At 41.2% G+C, this 14,342-nt stretch overlaps 1 protein-coding gene across 6 annotated transcripts; it reads right to left on the reverse strand.

Annotated features, from left to right (window-relative positions):
* Positions 1–93: 93 nt before the first annotated feature.
* Positions 94–14,342, reverse strand: NONO (non-POU domain containing octamer binding). Of its 6 annotated transcripts, XM_027608803.2 has the most exons (14): positions 14,188–14,253; positions 12,610–12,699; positions 12,398–12,521; positions 8,681–8,732; positions 7,933–8,092; positions 6,572–6,765; positions 5,060–5,361; positions 4,165–4,260; positions 3,774–3,970; positions 3,347–3,431; positions 2,840–2,942; positions 2,214–2,253; positions 1,874–1,983; positions 94–1,122 (listed from the first exon to the last, which is right to left on the reverse strand). In XM_027608803.2, exons 5-14 carry the CDS (start codon positions 8,081–8,083, stop codon positions 988–990), a joined length of 1,413 nt encoding a protein of 470 aa, XP_027464604.1. In that variant the 5' UTR covers positions 8,084–8,092; positions 8,681–8,732; positions 12,398–12,521; positions 12,610–12,699; positions 14,188–14,253; the 3' UTR covers positions 94–987. The 6 variants fall into 6 exon arrangements, with proteins under 6 accessions (XP_027464604.1, XP_027464605.1, XP_027464607.1 ...); XM_027608804.2 differs by lacking the exon at positions 8,681–8,732; XM_027608806.2 differs by lacking the exon at positions 12,610–12,699 and having other exon boundaries at positions 14,188–14,249.

The raw sequence follows: 14,342 nt of genomic DNA on the forward strand, positions 1-14,342 counted from the left end.
AAAAGGTAATAAAGGATTATACTTATCGAACCTATGCTTCTCTCGAGACAGACCTCCCCTCCCTCCATTCCCTTTCAAAAATAGCACAGAAAATTAAAAGGCTTAAAACGTATTTTAATAAGTTGATGCTGTATTACTGCTCCATTTCTCAGAAAAACTCCAAAGGTATCAGGGACAAATCAAACATGGTACACCAATAAAAAAAATGCACAGCATAACTACCTACGATAGGCAAGGCTAAGAGCTACTGTCCGACCTTCAGCACACAGCAACCCTGTTCCCAAGATTGTACTAGGCCTATCAAGAAAAGCTGTGAACAGCAACATCATAGACACAAAAGGGCCGTTCCTGGGTTGTCCTAACCCAAGAAAAAAGATGGGAGGCAACTCAACACAAGATTTTTTTTTAAAGATACACTAAAATGAAAATCTCTAAGAGAAAATGTCTTCCTTAGGACATGAAGGGGTAATATATGGGATATAACAGAACCGTATGTATGCTGTCTGTGACCTCTGTGGACATTTGCCTGAATTCAAACCTGCGAGTGAATGGAACAATGGGGCTAAGGTCATTGGGGGATGCTTGTTTTTGTGGTGTATGTGGCAGTGTCTCTGGGGTTTGGAGGGTATAATGAGAAACCAAATAGAACAGGATGGACAAAGAATGGAATGATCAAGATTAATGGGGGCTCTAACTGGATCCATTTTGCCATGGTCCCCCCCCCATAGGCCCTCAACAATCACATGAGACTTCAGGAATGCACCATACAAAATCAATTAGTTAAACGATATACCACACAGAACTGATTTGTTAAATATCGCCCCTCCCTTGCCCTCAGCCTCCAGCAAACTCCCTCAGAGTAGTACAGGCAAGGAAGACCTAACTATTGGGAGGAATCCCTAACACTTTTCCAGGGCAGAATTCTGGCTAGTCCAAAAAGGGTCCTTCTTTTAAGGGTTTTTGGGAAACTAGACATTGAAATTTTTATTAGTATCGGCGACGTTTGTTTGGAGCAAATTCAGCTCCAGGAGCTGCACGGTTGAATGCAGGAGGGGTTCCACCAATTGCCCCAATTCCTTCCATTGTAGCAGCTTGGCCAAAGCGTTCAGTTGTTGGTGGGGTCTTAAAGAGAAAAAGAGAGCAATGTTACAGTAGAACCTATGTCCCAAGCTTCCCACCCATTTGTAATCCCGCCCCTGGAGGCCATTTCCACCGACTATTCAAAGCTCTTGATGTGCTAGGGGAGACTAAGCCTGTTTAGAACTCTAGTGGATATCCCTGAAAAGAAGGCTATCTGAATTACAGACCCACCCAACTATCCTATCTTTATCTTCTTATCCCAATTCCTACTCATTAAATAATATTACATAGTAAAGTCCCAGACTAAGTTCCACCTAAGTCCCTTTTCCTGAACTAAGTATAGTGACAAGGACAAGCCATCACTCTTCAGCAACCTTAAGCGCACCCAGTTTTAAAATTTTGACACTAGAACTGTAACTCAGGACTGTATGAGCCATAAAGCCTTTTGGATTCCTATCTATTTTATGTGATAATACCTAACCTTCATTGCCTTCCCTCCAAAAACAAACAAACAAACAAAACCCACCAAACCCCTGTTACCTCCATTAACCCAGGGTAGCAACTAAACAGACTGGCCAGTCAAAGGCATTTACTTAACTCCTAGACAAAGTATAGTTTGAGATTGGGTTTGTTCAAGATTCAAAAATCAAGACCTTGAGGTTACATTTAATGGAAAACAGTGGCCCTAAAACCCGATTATCTGTAGCAAAATTGTGGCAGGCACAGGGACTGAAAGCAAAGTCCTTTCTCCTATCACCATTTAGAATTACTGTAAAGCTCTGCAGTTTATTACCAATCCCAAGGTTCCATCTGGCATCATAGTGGCAGGTCCTGGAGGAGCTGGGGTACCTGCTGGCACTGGAGCAGGGGGCATGGCGCCTCTGTTGTTGATGCCCATAGCACCTAAAGCAGAATAGTGTGATCAGTACAGGAGACAGAGACTGTCTCTTTCTGTGCAAGAGAAAACAATTCAACAAGACTTCTGAGCTAAGGACGTGTTACCCCTCCCCCAAAAAAGCGATGTTCCCAGAAATGTCAGCCCCTTAAATCTGGACTATGCCTGAGAAGCCACATAGTTCACCAGAAATGATAGAAAAAAGGAAATCAGAGCCACTAACCTCCTAAGTTCTTACCTCCCATAGCCATCTGGCCCATCCGTATCTCCTGTTCTCTCTGAAAAATAAGAAATACTCCAAACAGTCCAAGACAGCACTGCATTCTACCATTCGCAATACATTGAGGACCACATATTAAGGGAAGCAAGTAGAGTGATAACACATTCCTCCCAAGTACACTGAGGCCAAGCTGAGGAAAACCAACGTCTCCTTGCTAGGTGTGCAGTTGAATTCAAGGTTAGGACTATAAGGACAAAAGTCAGAGTCTCCTATTAGGAACAGAAGAGGTAAAAGGCAAGGGGAGAGAGCTGACTTCTTCTAGGACCTCAATCTGTGCAACAACTCCGAGGACATCAGAGAACTAGTTAAGGCTGCTATAGGACTGGATATATTTCATCGTGCAGTCACTGAGTCCAAAAAGTGTTAACACTGGCCCTAGCTCTTCATCCTAAATTGCCTGTGAGGCAAGAACTCCCCTTCAAACCTTACCTTTTCTTCCTATGAATTCTTCTTTCTAAAAGGAGTTTCACAGAATATAAAAACTGGTCATAACCCGGTATGTTTTATAGTCCTAGTGGACAACTCATGGTGGGTTTGTCGTATCATGACTGGCCTAATACATCATGGGCACATGGGAGATATACCGCATCAGGGAATGTTCCCTTGAATCCTTCCTGCTGTCGCCGCATCATTTCTTCCTGTTGCCGCCGCATCTCTTCCTCACGGCGCCTGCGTTCCTCCTCCTGCCTACAGAGTCACCAAGGTATTTAGCAGAGACAATTCCAGAACTTGAGCAGATTATCTCTTAACAGGGGAGGAGATCAAGAACCTACTGGAGACTATCATAGCTTTGCAAGAAACTCACTGTTAAATGTGTCCAGCCCTAAAACTAGCCAAACCTATCATTCAGGGCAAAAAAAGTTCTTTCGGAAAGGAGCTTCACAACACCGGCACTCAGCTGCTTTCCCTTTAGTGCAATCCTGGGTAATTCCTAGAATCATGGGCAGCTGAAACATTTCCCATCCAAAGGGAGAACTTGAGAAGCATCCAGGAAATATTTACAAATGCATGAAGTAGCATGGTAGTAGGAAATAGGAGTGAGACATTACCTCTTAGAGTTGTCAGAGAAAAAGGGTTTGGGAGTTAGTTACCTGAGCTCCAGTTGCTTTCGTTTTTGCACTTCTTGGTTGTGCAGCTCTTCCATCCTCCGAAGTTCTTCTTGACGCCTCATCAAATCTACAAAAACAGTAGACTGATTCAGAGTATTTTTCATTCTCCTCATATAGACTCAATAATTTTCCATAAAGATCCAGAAAGCAAAGGGGATATATAATCCCTGCATGGCCATCTGAGCTATCCAGATTCCAAAAATGGAAGTCAAACCTATTATTTCCTTCTCCACAGAATCCAGTATTCTCTGTCACATCTCCAAGCTCATTTGCCTACCAAGATCAACAAAATATTTCAGAGAATAAAAGCAGAGATTTAGGCTTTTCTCTACCAACTGATACAAAAAATTCCTGAAAAAAAGTCATTTTGTTCTTGTTCTAGGTCTAAGACCTACAGGTCTACACTCACCCTGTCTCATTAGCATGACCTGGTGCTCATGGCGAGCGGCCTCCATCTCCATCTCCAGCTTCTCACGAGCTTCCTTGATGTTGCGGTCCACTTGGTCCTGCTGCTGCTTCTCCATCTCAATGAGTGCCTTCCAGCGCATGGCATACTCATACTCAAAGGAGCCAGGCTGTGCAAATCTGGGTGGCTGCTCTCGCTCCCTATAGACAAGGTTCCTGGGTTATTAAAACTTTGTCCAAGATTCCCCCAACTAAGCACTGCATTCCTCCTGAGGGCCAAGATCATGGCTGCCAGTGAATACCTATAGGAAAGACCTGCCTCTTTTACACATCCCTTTACAAGCTTCCTTAAGAACAGACAAGCACCTAACAGGGAATCTGTCAGAACCACATACTTGTGAAATTGCTGGTTCTTTATAACCAGCTTCTCTGGAAGTCCCTCTTCATCATCCAACTGGTCCATGGGCTCCACAGTCACAGGCCGAGGAAATCTGCAAGAAAGCAGCTCAGTGTCCAGCAAATTATACCCTGCACCAGGCTTCCTCCCTATACCTACCACTGGCACAATAAAGTAGACAAGGATCAGGACTGGATAATTAAACATATTTCTGAAGGAATTTTTACACCCAGCCCCAAGTAACCAAGTTCTTTTAATGACATCGTGTGGAATCTGGGGTTGATAGCATGGAATGAAGCTTTAAATCTCAGAATACAGCCTTAAAGATGTTCAAAGTTAAGTAGATAGGATACTTAAGTGCAGTTTAAATATCCAATATCTGTAAAACCCCAGACAATGACTTGAAGTAAACAGAGAGGCTACATTCACAAAACAACTTTTCAGAGTTCTAAGACTTCAAAGGGGAGATTTAACACTGATTAAATGATAGCCTACTAGAAGACTGAAAGGTTTCTTTTTTTAATATTTTATTTATTTATTTGAGAGAGAGAGAGCGCACACAGAGGGAGAGTGAGAAGGAAAAGCAGGCCTCCCGCGGAGCAGGGAGCCCAACGCAGGGCTCGATCCCAGGACCCTGGCTAGGATCACGACCCGAGCCGAAGGCAAACAGACACCCAACCAACTGAGCCACCCAGGCGCCCCTGAAAGGTTTATTTCTTAATCCTCATATTATTTCCATTAATTTAAGATTACACTGAGAACCCTACTAGAAAGCTAAATTAGTATCCACCGTCTTTAAGTGAACACAAAAGCATGGTTCCTAGAGGCTACCTTCCCACACCTGAAGGAAGTAGCAATCTAAGGTCTATTTCTAAAAGCAGCCCTTCACTTACGTGGTTAGCAGGAAGGAGCCTTCACTGCACCTGTCCAGAGCTTTCCGAGCAGCTGGCTTCCCTGAGAATTCAACAATGCCTTTTCCTGAGGGCCTTCCTCGATCATCCACGATGACTACAGCCCTTTCCACCTGGCCAAACACCGAAAAGGCTTCCTCCAGCAGTTCATTGGAAACATACTGAGGAAGGTTTCGGACTGTAAGGGATGCACTATGGCAGGCAAAGCGCACACGCAGCTGCTTTCCACGGAGAGGCATGTTGTCCAGTTCTACTTTGGCAATCTCCGCTAGGGTTCGTGTTTCCTAGGAAGCAGAGGAAAGTTAGAATAACTCAAGTTTGACAAAGACCACAGGCACAGCCATCAAGAGTCTAAAGTAGCATAGCCCAATATAAAATGTCTGCCCGCCCCAAACCCCTGACAACGCACAAAGAAACCTTGATAGTACTGAAAGAATCGAAATTACGTATTTCAGATAACTCTTGGATAGTCTAATTGCTCTGACAGCCTTGCAATAAATCAACTGGAAATTCTAGAAGTTAATACCACTTACATGGTCATCAGTATCATATAGGTTATTCTCCCCAAGTGGTAACGGATCACTGGGACAAGGACCAGCCTAAAACCTACCCTTACAATACAGCAGCCAGAGTATTACAATTTCAGCTAGCTACATACAAGTTTAATGAGAATCATGTATGCCCGCCATTGAGACCTCTTTAGAACCACAGACCCTAATGGGAAGCCCCTCTCATATTACTCAAGAAGAACCTCGAACCCCAGAAAAAATGACTTGCCCGTGTAATCTTGAGTTAGTGGTAGATCTGGAAGGAAAACTAGTTCTGACCACCACATCTAGTGAACTTGCTAACACCTTATATTCCTTGTTTATGTAGATAATGCCTAAAAAAGCTCCTCCCTCATATACTTAAATATGCTTCCTAATCAAATCTGTCTTTATGAAAAAGATCTACACTTAAAATAGTTAAATAATAAATTTTATGTATATTTTAGCACAACTTAAAATTAAAAAAAAATAGATATGAATAAAACTGTCCCCTCATGGTTTTAAAAGGTCTTAAGTGAGACAATACATAGGCAAGAACTTAGGAAATAAAGTATATAAACTTTAATCATTACTAAGATAAAATAAAATTGAGTTGATAATTATTGAAGCTGGGCATCGAGTATCTATTTATAGGTTCATTATACTATTCTCTCTACCTCTGTATGTTTGAAATTTACTAATTAAAACAAAAGTTCCAAAGGGCATAGTTTAGTCTCAGCGTCCTAGACAAATAAACCTATGTTGTCCTTGAAACAAAACAAAAACCTGTAAGGAAAAATAAAAATAAAACCTGTTATCTTCTGTCCTGTTCTACCAACTACAACTATTAAACATTTAACAAACAGACCACCTGAGACTTATATCCACTGCCTCATTTTCCATATCCATCATTCCCCGACTTCCCCACCTTTTAGAGCATATACTGTAAAAGCCCACGGTTGCTCACCAAGCGGATAAAGCCAAAGCCCTTATCCTTATGAATGAAGACTTCGCCTGCCTTCCCATATTTCTCAAATAGTTTCCTCATCTCCTCCTCAGTGATGTCAGGAGGAAGATTGCCCACAAAGAGCCGGCTACGTTGGGTGAAGGTCTTCTCTCCTGGTTTCCTAAAATTCTTCAGGTCAATAGTCAAGCCTTCATCTGAGAGAATACACACAGTCACTCAAAAGATTGGGCAAAGAGATCTACAGTCACATTCTCAAAGAGCTACAACTGCTGCTAGATTAGGAAACCTAATTGCTGTAGAGAAAAACACCATTTCCCAATACAATCTATCCACTAACCACTTATCAGTAAATTGCCCTTAAAATGTGAGAGCGGTATGCAGACATCTGGGAGTACTTCTCAAGAGCTCTACTAGGGGCCAGGAGCCACCCGGACTGAGAGAAAGACAGACAATACAGAAGCTATTGGTCAAAGAGAAAATTAAGCAAGTCAAGGAGACTTGTGCCAGAAGAGATCAGTTTTTTAAATTTGAAACATAGGGGTGCCTAGGTGGCTCAGTAGGTAAGTGTCTGCCTTTGGCTCAGGTCATGATCCCAGGGTCCTGGGATCAAGCCCCGCATTGGGCTTCCCTGCTCGGTGAGGAGACTCCTTCTCCCTCTCCTTCTGCCCCTCCGCCTTCTCATGCGCTCTCGCTTGCTCTCTAATAAAATCTTTAAAAAAATAAAACTGAAACATAATTGCTCCATTTTCCCAATCTCTCACCAATCTTCATAATCTTAACAGTTCCCATTCTTTCATGCTTAGGTTAATGGAATGAAAGGAAATGAGTTAGGAAACAGTATTCTTTGTAGGGATCTCTGGAAATAAAAGAGGGCTGAGGTTGGTTCTAGTTTTAGAGGCACACAATAGGTGCTCAAAGTTTGCAGAATGAATGGAACATGCCTTTAAAGGTTTACTCTGATTAAAACGGATTGGCACAGACCACGGGCTGAAAGTGTAACACTCAGTACCAGACTTCTTTTCCCTTAAAGACTTGTTCTGTATTTTCTAACCACCAGTCATCTGACGATTACCTCTAAGAACGAAGCTCTGAGGTAAAACACACAGACATCTATTTGGCAGAATATGCCAACACAGCACAGCAACTTGTACTCATCTGCTACCCAACATGTCTGTTCCTTGTTTCAGGGAATCACCCTTTTTCTATCCTAAGATGTATTAATTAAGAGGTAAATAGGGGAAAAAAGAGCAAAAGGTGTGCCACAAAGGCTTATTCCTTTATAAGCCCGAGATTAATCTAAAAACCAAGAAATCTTTCCCAAGAGGGAAGCTATTCTGACCCCCCTACAAGCATGTACTCACTTTGGCTGCTGGCTTGTTGCCCATTTGCAGGTATTGGTGGCGGTGGTGGCTGCTGCTGTTGCTGCTGGTGGTGCTGCTGGTGGTGATGCTGATGATGCTTCCTTGGAGTATGGTTTTGCTTCTCCAAGTTAAAGGTTTTATTGCTCTGCATTTTTGCACCCTAAAAGGAAAATGTGGACTGTCAAATACATTCAGGGCTTATCAGTCACCTTCCTGATGATTTATATGTCACTAATCATCTCTGATATCCTGGCTTTTGCCAGATTCAAACGACTGGTTATTGTGAACAAGTATGGCAAAGTTGTACCACTCAAAAACCTAAAAAGAACCAGACATTAGCAGTTATGTAGCACACAGAAACTAGACAAGTACTAAACGAGAACAACTTGCACAGAAGTAGCTTGAAGAAACTTTCCTTTCACTAATTCTATACATTAATTGGAAACTACTTTCCCCAAAGAAGCTACTCCCTAAAATGTGGCCCTATCATAATATTAAAACTTAACGAGGGAAATAGATTCTACTTATCACAAGGACAAAAACTATTAAATCTTGTTATCTGGCACTTTGCAGTCCTAACCTACAGTAGATATTGTGGAATGAACAGTAGAAAAAGTACAGGCTGTGGAGTTAGACATACTTAGATTTGAAGCATGATCCTAGTACTCACTTACTAGCTATGTACTACTTAGTAAATCACTTCTGCACAAATTTAAGCTGTTATAAAGGGAATAATAAAAATACCTACCTCTCAAGATGGCTATGAGGATTCATAAATATGTGAAAACACTAGCTCAGTACTGAAATATAGTAAGCATTCAGTAAACATGGTTATTAATCACAATAAAGATAAATGACTATCAAAGCAATGAAAACATCAAATAAAAAAGATGAATATACAATCATAATGTTAAATCTCACCTAAAAATCAACATAAGATTAAAAGAAAACAAAATGAAAATTCCTGGTACAATCCAGAGTGAATTCAAGAGTTGATGGCTTTAAAACGAAAATCTTCTTACTGCTTTCTTACTGGTAACAAGCTGAGGACCATCTTCCTCATTTAAGGACTGTTCTCCAGTAATAAAAGGGCAAAGCCAATCCTAAATCCTTTCCCCTAAACACAAGACCCTCTAGTCAGAATTTAGCTGAAGGAAAAATGCAGAGAAGGACCTTTTCATGAACATTTATTGTTAACATTATATGATTCCTCTAAAATAAAGAAAACTGATTTCTCAGACAAAGAAAATGTGATGACTTGATAACTACTGATTCTGGATGATGGGTGTATGAGAATACTTACACAAGCTTTCCTGATACATTTCTTATCATATCCCTCCAAAACTGAAACAATTATCAAATTCTATACCCAAACTGTTTCATAAAACAAGTAATAACAAAAGCTATCAAAATGTTCATATTCTGTGACTCAGGAAACTCTACTCCTAGAAATTTACCCTAAGAATATAATTTTAGGGGCGCCTGGGTAGCTCAGTAGGTTAAGCGTCTGACTCTTGATTTTGGCTCAGGTCGTGATCTGAGGGTTCTGAGATCCAGCCCCATGTCAGGCTCTGCACTAGGTATGGAGCCTGTTTAGGATTTCTCTCCCTCTCCCTCTGCCCCCCCCAAAAGAATATAATTTTAAAATTTGAAAACTACATCCATGAAATAATCACTGTGATGACCTTTATGGTAACAAAGTAATGACTTAAAATACCCAAAATGAGAGGTATGGTTTTTAATAAATTACGGTACATCTATTCAGTGCAGTGTTACACAGCATTAAAAATTATGAAGGGGCGCCTGGGTGGCTCAGATGGTTAAGCGTCTGCCTTCGGCTCAGGTCATGACCCCAGAGTCCTGGGATCGAGTCCTGCATCGGGCTCCCTGCTCCTTGGGAGCCTGCTTCTCTCTCTCTCTCTCTCATGAATAAATAAAATCTTTTAAAAAGATTATGAAGACCATGTAAATGTGAAAAATGTTTGATTTTCAGTTTTGGGACGCCTGGGTGGCTCAGTCGTTCAGCGTCTGCCTTCAGCTCAGGTCATGATCCCAGAGTCCTGGGATCTGAGCCCTGCATCGGGCTCCCTGCTCAGTGGGGCGTCTGCTTTTCCCTCTGTCCCTCCCCACACTCGTGCTCTCTCTCAAATAAATAAAATCCTTAAAAAAAAGAAAAATGTTTGATGTTTCAAAAGGGGAAAGTTTCCAGAAACAGGAAAAGGGTGGGCTTTTTTCCCCTCAAAAATGCATGAATGTAGAATAGGAACAGAAGGCAGGCAAAAATGAAAACTGCCCTGTTTACAGATTAATGATCATTGTTTACTAATTTTATTATTTTTACTAATTCACCCAACAAATATTCACTGAATGCTTACTATTTGCTAGGCACTATTATAGGGGCTTGGGATGCATCAATGAACAAAGCAAAGATTCTTGCCTTCAGTTGTGCTTACCTTCTAGCAAGACAAAAAGACACGTAATTAAATTACATAGTACTTAATGAGAGGTAAATGCTCTTAGAAAATAAGAGAAATTGGGGCAAAGTGTATAGGGAGTTAAAGGGGTAAGACTGCAATTTTGAAAAAGATTTTATTTATTTATGTGAGAGAGATATCACGAAGAGGGGGGAGGGGTAGAGGAAGCAGCAGACTTTCCGCTGAGCAGGGAGCCTGATGCAGACTGGATGCAGGACTAGATCCAGGACCCTGGGATCATGACCTGAGCTGAAGGCAGAAGCTTAACCAACTGAGCCACCCAGGCGCCTGGTAAGACTGCAATTTTAAAACAGAGCTGAGGTAAGCCTCACTGGAAAGTTGACACTTAAGCCAAGACTTGAATCTTATTTGTATCATTTCATCAATTTTATGTTCCTCATTAACAAGGTACCTATTACAAAATGTTATCTTTAATATAGAAAACTTAGGAACAAAAATATTAAATAAAAATCCACCACCAGAAGTCAGTTAACATTTACCCTTCTGGTCACTGATTTATTTACATGTACTCTAAATGAAATACTATAAAAACTATTTTGCAACTTGCCTTTTCTACTTTATTACACGATGAGAGCTCTTATGTCACTCAATCTTCTACATTTTTCTTCTTCTACATTAATTTTTAATGGACGCAGTATTCAGCTGTCAACCAAGCACCTACTGTGTTGGACACTCGGGTTCTTCCTATTTTTTCACTATTATTTATAAACAATGTTCATAGCTAAGCCTTGGGCACATCCATGAGTAAATATTCCTCCCACAATATCCATTTTCACTTATTTACCTTCCAAAACATACATTATTACGTCAATATAATGCTGCTATACTGCACCATTGTATGTTCAGGTTTTCTTCACTTCTATGTCAACATACTTATAATTTTTAACAGCTACACAAAGTCCATGTGGATATATACTAACTTACTAAACTACCACCTACTATGAGACATTTAGGTTGTTTTCACCTTTTTCCTATTAGAATGATGCAGTAAATATCTTCTTGCTTATAGCTCTTGTTAACTATTTCCTTATAATAAATTCTTAAAATTAGAATAATTGCATCTATCTTTATTACTCTTACCCATGGTGCAGCATTTTTACCTCTAAAAAAAAAAAGGGAAATCATGTTTCTAAAAATAAGACATAAAAACAGGAAATTAAAACATACAAAATTTATGAAGTCTACCCCAGCAACCGGTGGGGATGGGGTTAGGTTGGCATTAGAATCAGATCTTTAACTATCTGAGTCCCAGCTATCAAACACCTCCCTTCCCTGACTCCAAATTGGCCTATAGCTGAAACTTGAGTTATCTTCACAGCCATTTCTCCAACTAGGTCTTCTTACCTTCTTACCCCTGGCTAGAATCCAAGGAACCTTTTTTTCTCCAGCCTTTAATTTGGGAGTCAGTGGCCCCAGCCTCAGTATCTTGCATCCCATTCAGGAATCCATAATTTATATTTACACATTAATAAAAATCCTCAGAGTTCCACTCAAGACTGAAATATTAAAAATTCTGTATATACATCTTAACCAAACTTCACTCCTTTTCAAAAAGGCCATTTTACAACTTCTTAACAGAAATGATCTACTTCCTTGAAGAAAAAGTGCTAGAATGTTCTAAACCATGTAAGATGACTTCAAGGGAGGTTATTTTTGGTTTTAGAAAGTGTAGCCCGGTAGTTAAGATGATAATATCAGATATTTACCGATCATTATATGCCAGGCATTGTGCTAAGTCTGCATTATCTCACTTAGTGCCCAAAACTATTATTCTCCTGGATAAGAAAACTGATGCCCATCTAAGGTTACCCAAATATGATGGAGCAAGGAGTGGAACTCGCATCTATTTAATTCTAAAGCTCATTCTTCATCACTAAGCTACAAGCTTAGTAATCAAACTCAGCTTGATTTCAAAGTTTAGAGTCCAACAAACTGACTGTCACCTAACTTCTGAGCCTCAGTTTCCTCACCTGTAAGGAGGGGGTAACAACGGCAACTTCACAGGGCTGGTTATTTTAAGGACTAAATGAGACTGCGTACACAGCACATGTTCCTGCTGGCAACCACTATCCATATTTCTGCATTCAGTTGGTGCTGTAGTTAGACAAATATCATTAATTACATTCTTCCTCCTCTCTTTCGGATTCTAGCAAAAATCATTTTTTACAATCAAATCGCCTACCTTTGTGTTTTTGAATGTCTCCACAATGCTAATCTTTACAATCCTTCCTTCCAGTTTACTCTTTCCCAAGAAGGCATTCAACGGTGAAGACTAAATAATATTGTATAAAACACTTAAAACAGTGCCCACAAAGTAGCAAGTACTCAGTAATACTGTCCCTATCACTTATTTCTGATGATGACCACCAACATAATATGGAAGTACGTGCAGAAATCTCTTGTGAGCAATAAATTCACTGCCCCTTAACCACTGGGCCTCTAAGAACTAAGCACAAAGATCAGCATCAAGGATTTGTTTATCTGTCCCAAAGACTAACCCTGATGAAGGATTTTTCTTGAGAGAAAGTATGTACTGCTGGTTTAGAAAGACTGGGGCTACTGGACACAGTACGATTGCATAAATGTGGTTTAGGTACAAAGACCAAACACTGCATCACACATATCTGAAATCAGTTTTCAGGAAAAGGATCAACTTTTTAAGTGGAAGCTGGTAAAAATCTACCGACCTAGATGGCTGCATGGATATGCACCTGCCTGGAAGCTGTAGAATGCACTGATATGGTAAGGTCCTTTTTCAGGCGTTTCTTTCATTCAATAGTAAGTTGGACAAAGACACAGCATAAATCTAGCCAGTACCCCCCACGAGAGTTGCCAGATTTATCAAATGAAAATACACAACGTAGAGTTAAATTTGAATTTCAGACTTTAAAAAATGATCTTTTAGTATTTAAGTCCCATGCAACGTATACTAAAAATACTTTGCTGTCTATGTGAAATCCAAATTTAACGGGGCGTCCGGTATTTTATCTGGCAACCCTACCCCGTACACCTACCTACCTCAACTTCTGTTGAAGATAGCAAAGTACCTCCAAGTCGTCTCTAACCTCAACTTCTCCGTTAAGAACACAAAGAAAGGTTTCAGTTGAAAATGATAGCTTCCCCGAGTGGAAGATACCCAACAGGAAATCCATAAAATTAATTTTCATTTTTAAAAAGTGATGCTATAAATGGGTCGAGTAGCTAGGCAACAAGACTTAAAAAAAAAAAAGAAAAAAAGAAAAAAAGACAGGAACCAGACTAGGGAAGCCGCGGGGTCTGGACTAGCAGATGAACTTCCCAGCTTAGAGTTTTGACAAAGAAACATCGCTCGGGGGGGGGGCCCCCCATTTCTCATTCTGAATTAATGGCCTCGCGAGGCCGAGAGGAGGAGCGCCGACGAAGCGCCTCCTCCTCCAGCCGCGACTTCAGGGCTCTCGGATAATAGACCCCACACCCTCAGGCCCAGGGCGGCTAAAGGACCGGGGAACTTACTGACAGGGATCAGAATCGAAGATGAGTCGCACAAAGAAACGGGGCGGGAAAGGCAACTGGAGCCAGGTTTAAAGCAGAAAACAAGGCGAGCTGAGAGCGATGGGCCCCTGCGGGTGGGCTGAGGAGGCCGTGTGGCGGCGGGGACAAGGCCTCAAGGGGCCTTGGAAAGAACGGCCAACCTCCCTCCAAACCTAGCCTCGCCCTAGCCTCTTGTCGCAAAAAATCCTACTCCCCTCTCAAACAAGAACTAAGTCGTCCCAAAACTCACCCTCTACCGACTGTTCTCTCCTCAGAGTAACGGCGACGCTACACGGCCTCTACCGTCCCGAGAAAAGAGCGCGCGACCGCCGGAAACGAGACGACGGAGCTCGGTGCCTCCCAAGGGGTACAAACTGGTGTTCTTGATTGGTTATCTGACTTGCC

The sequence above is a fragment of the Zalophus californianus genome, chromosome X, assembly GCF_009762305.2.
Source record: "Zalophus californianus isolate mZalCal1 chromosome X, mZalCal1.pri.v2, whole genome shotgun sequence".
Lineage (NCBI taxonomy): Eukaryota > Metazoa > Chordata > Mammalia > Carnivora > Otariidae > Zalophus > Zalophus californianus.

Excerpts from the sequence above, each read along its gene's own strand:
- NONO (XM_027608802.2), bottom strand. The coding sequence starts at position 8,083 with ATGCAGAGCAATAAAACCTTTAACTTGGAGAAGCAAAACCATACTCCA. Across the intron at positions 3,971-4,164 it reads AAGAACCAGCAATTTCACAA|GGAGCGAGAGCAGCCACCCA; the intron begins GTATGTGGTTCT and ends CCTTGTCTATAG. Across the intron at positions 2,943-3,346 it reads CGAAAGCAACTGGAGCTCAG|GCAGGAGGAGGAACGCAGGC; the intron begins GTAACTAACTCC and ends GTGACTCTGTAG.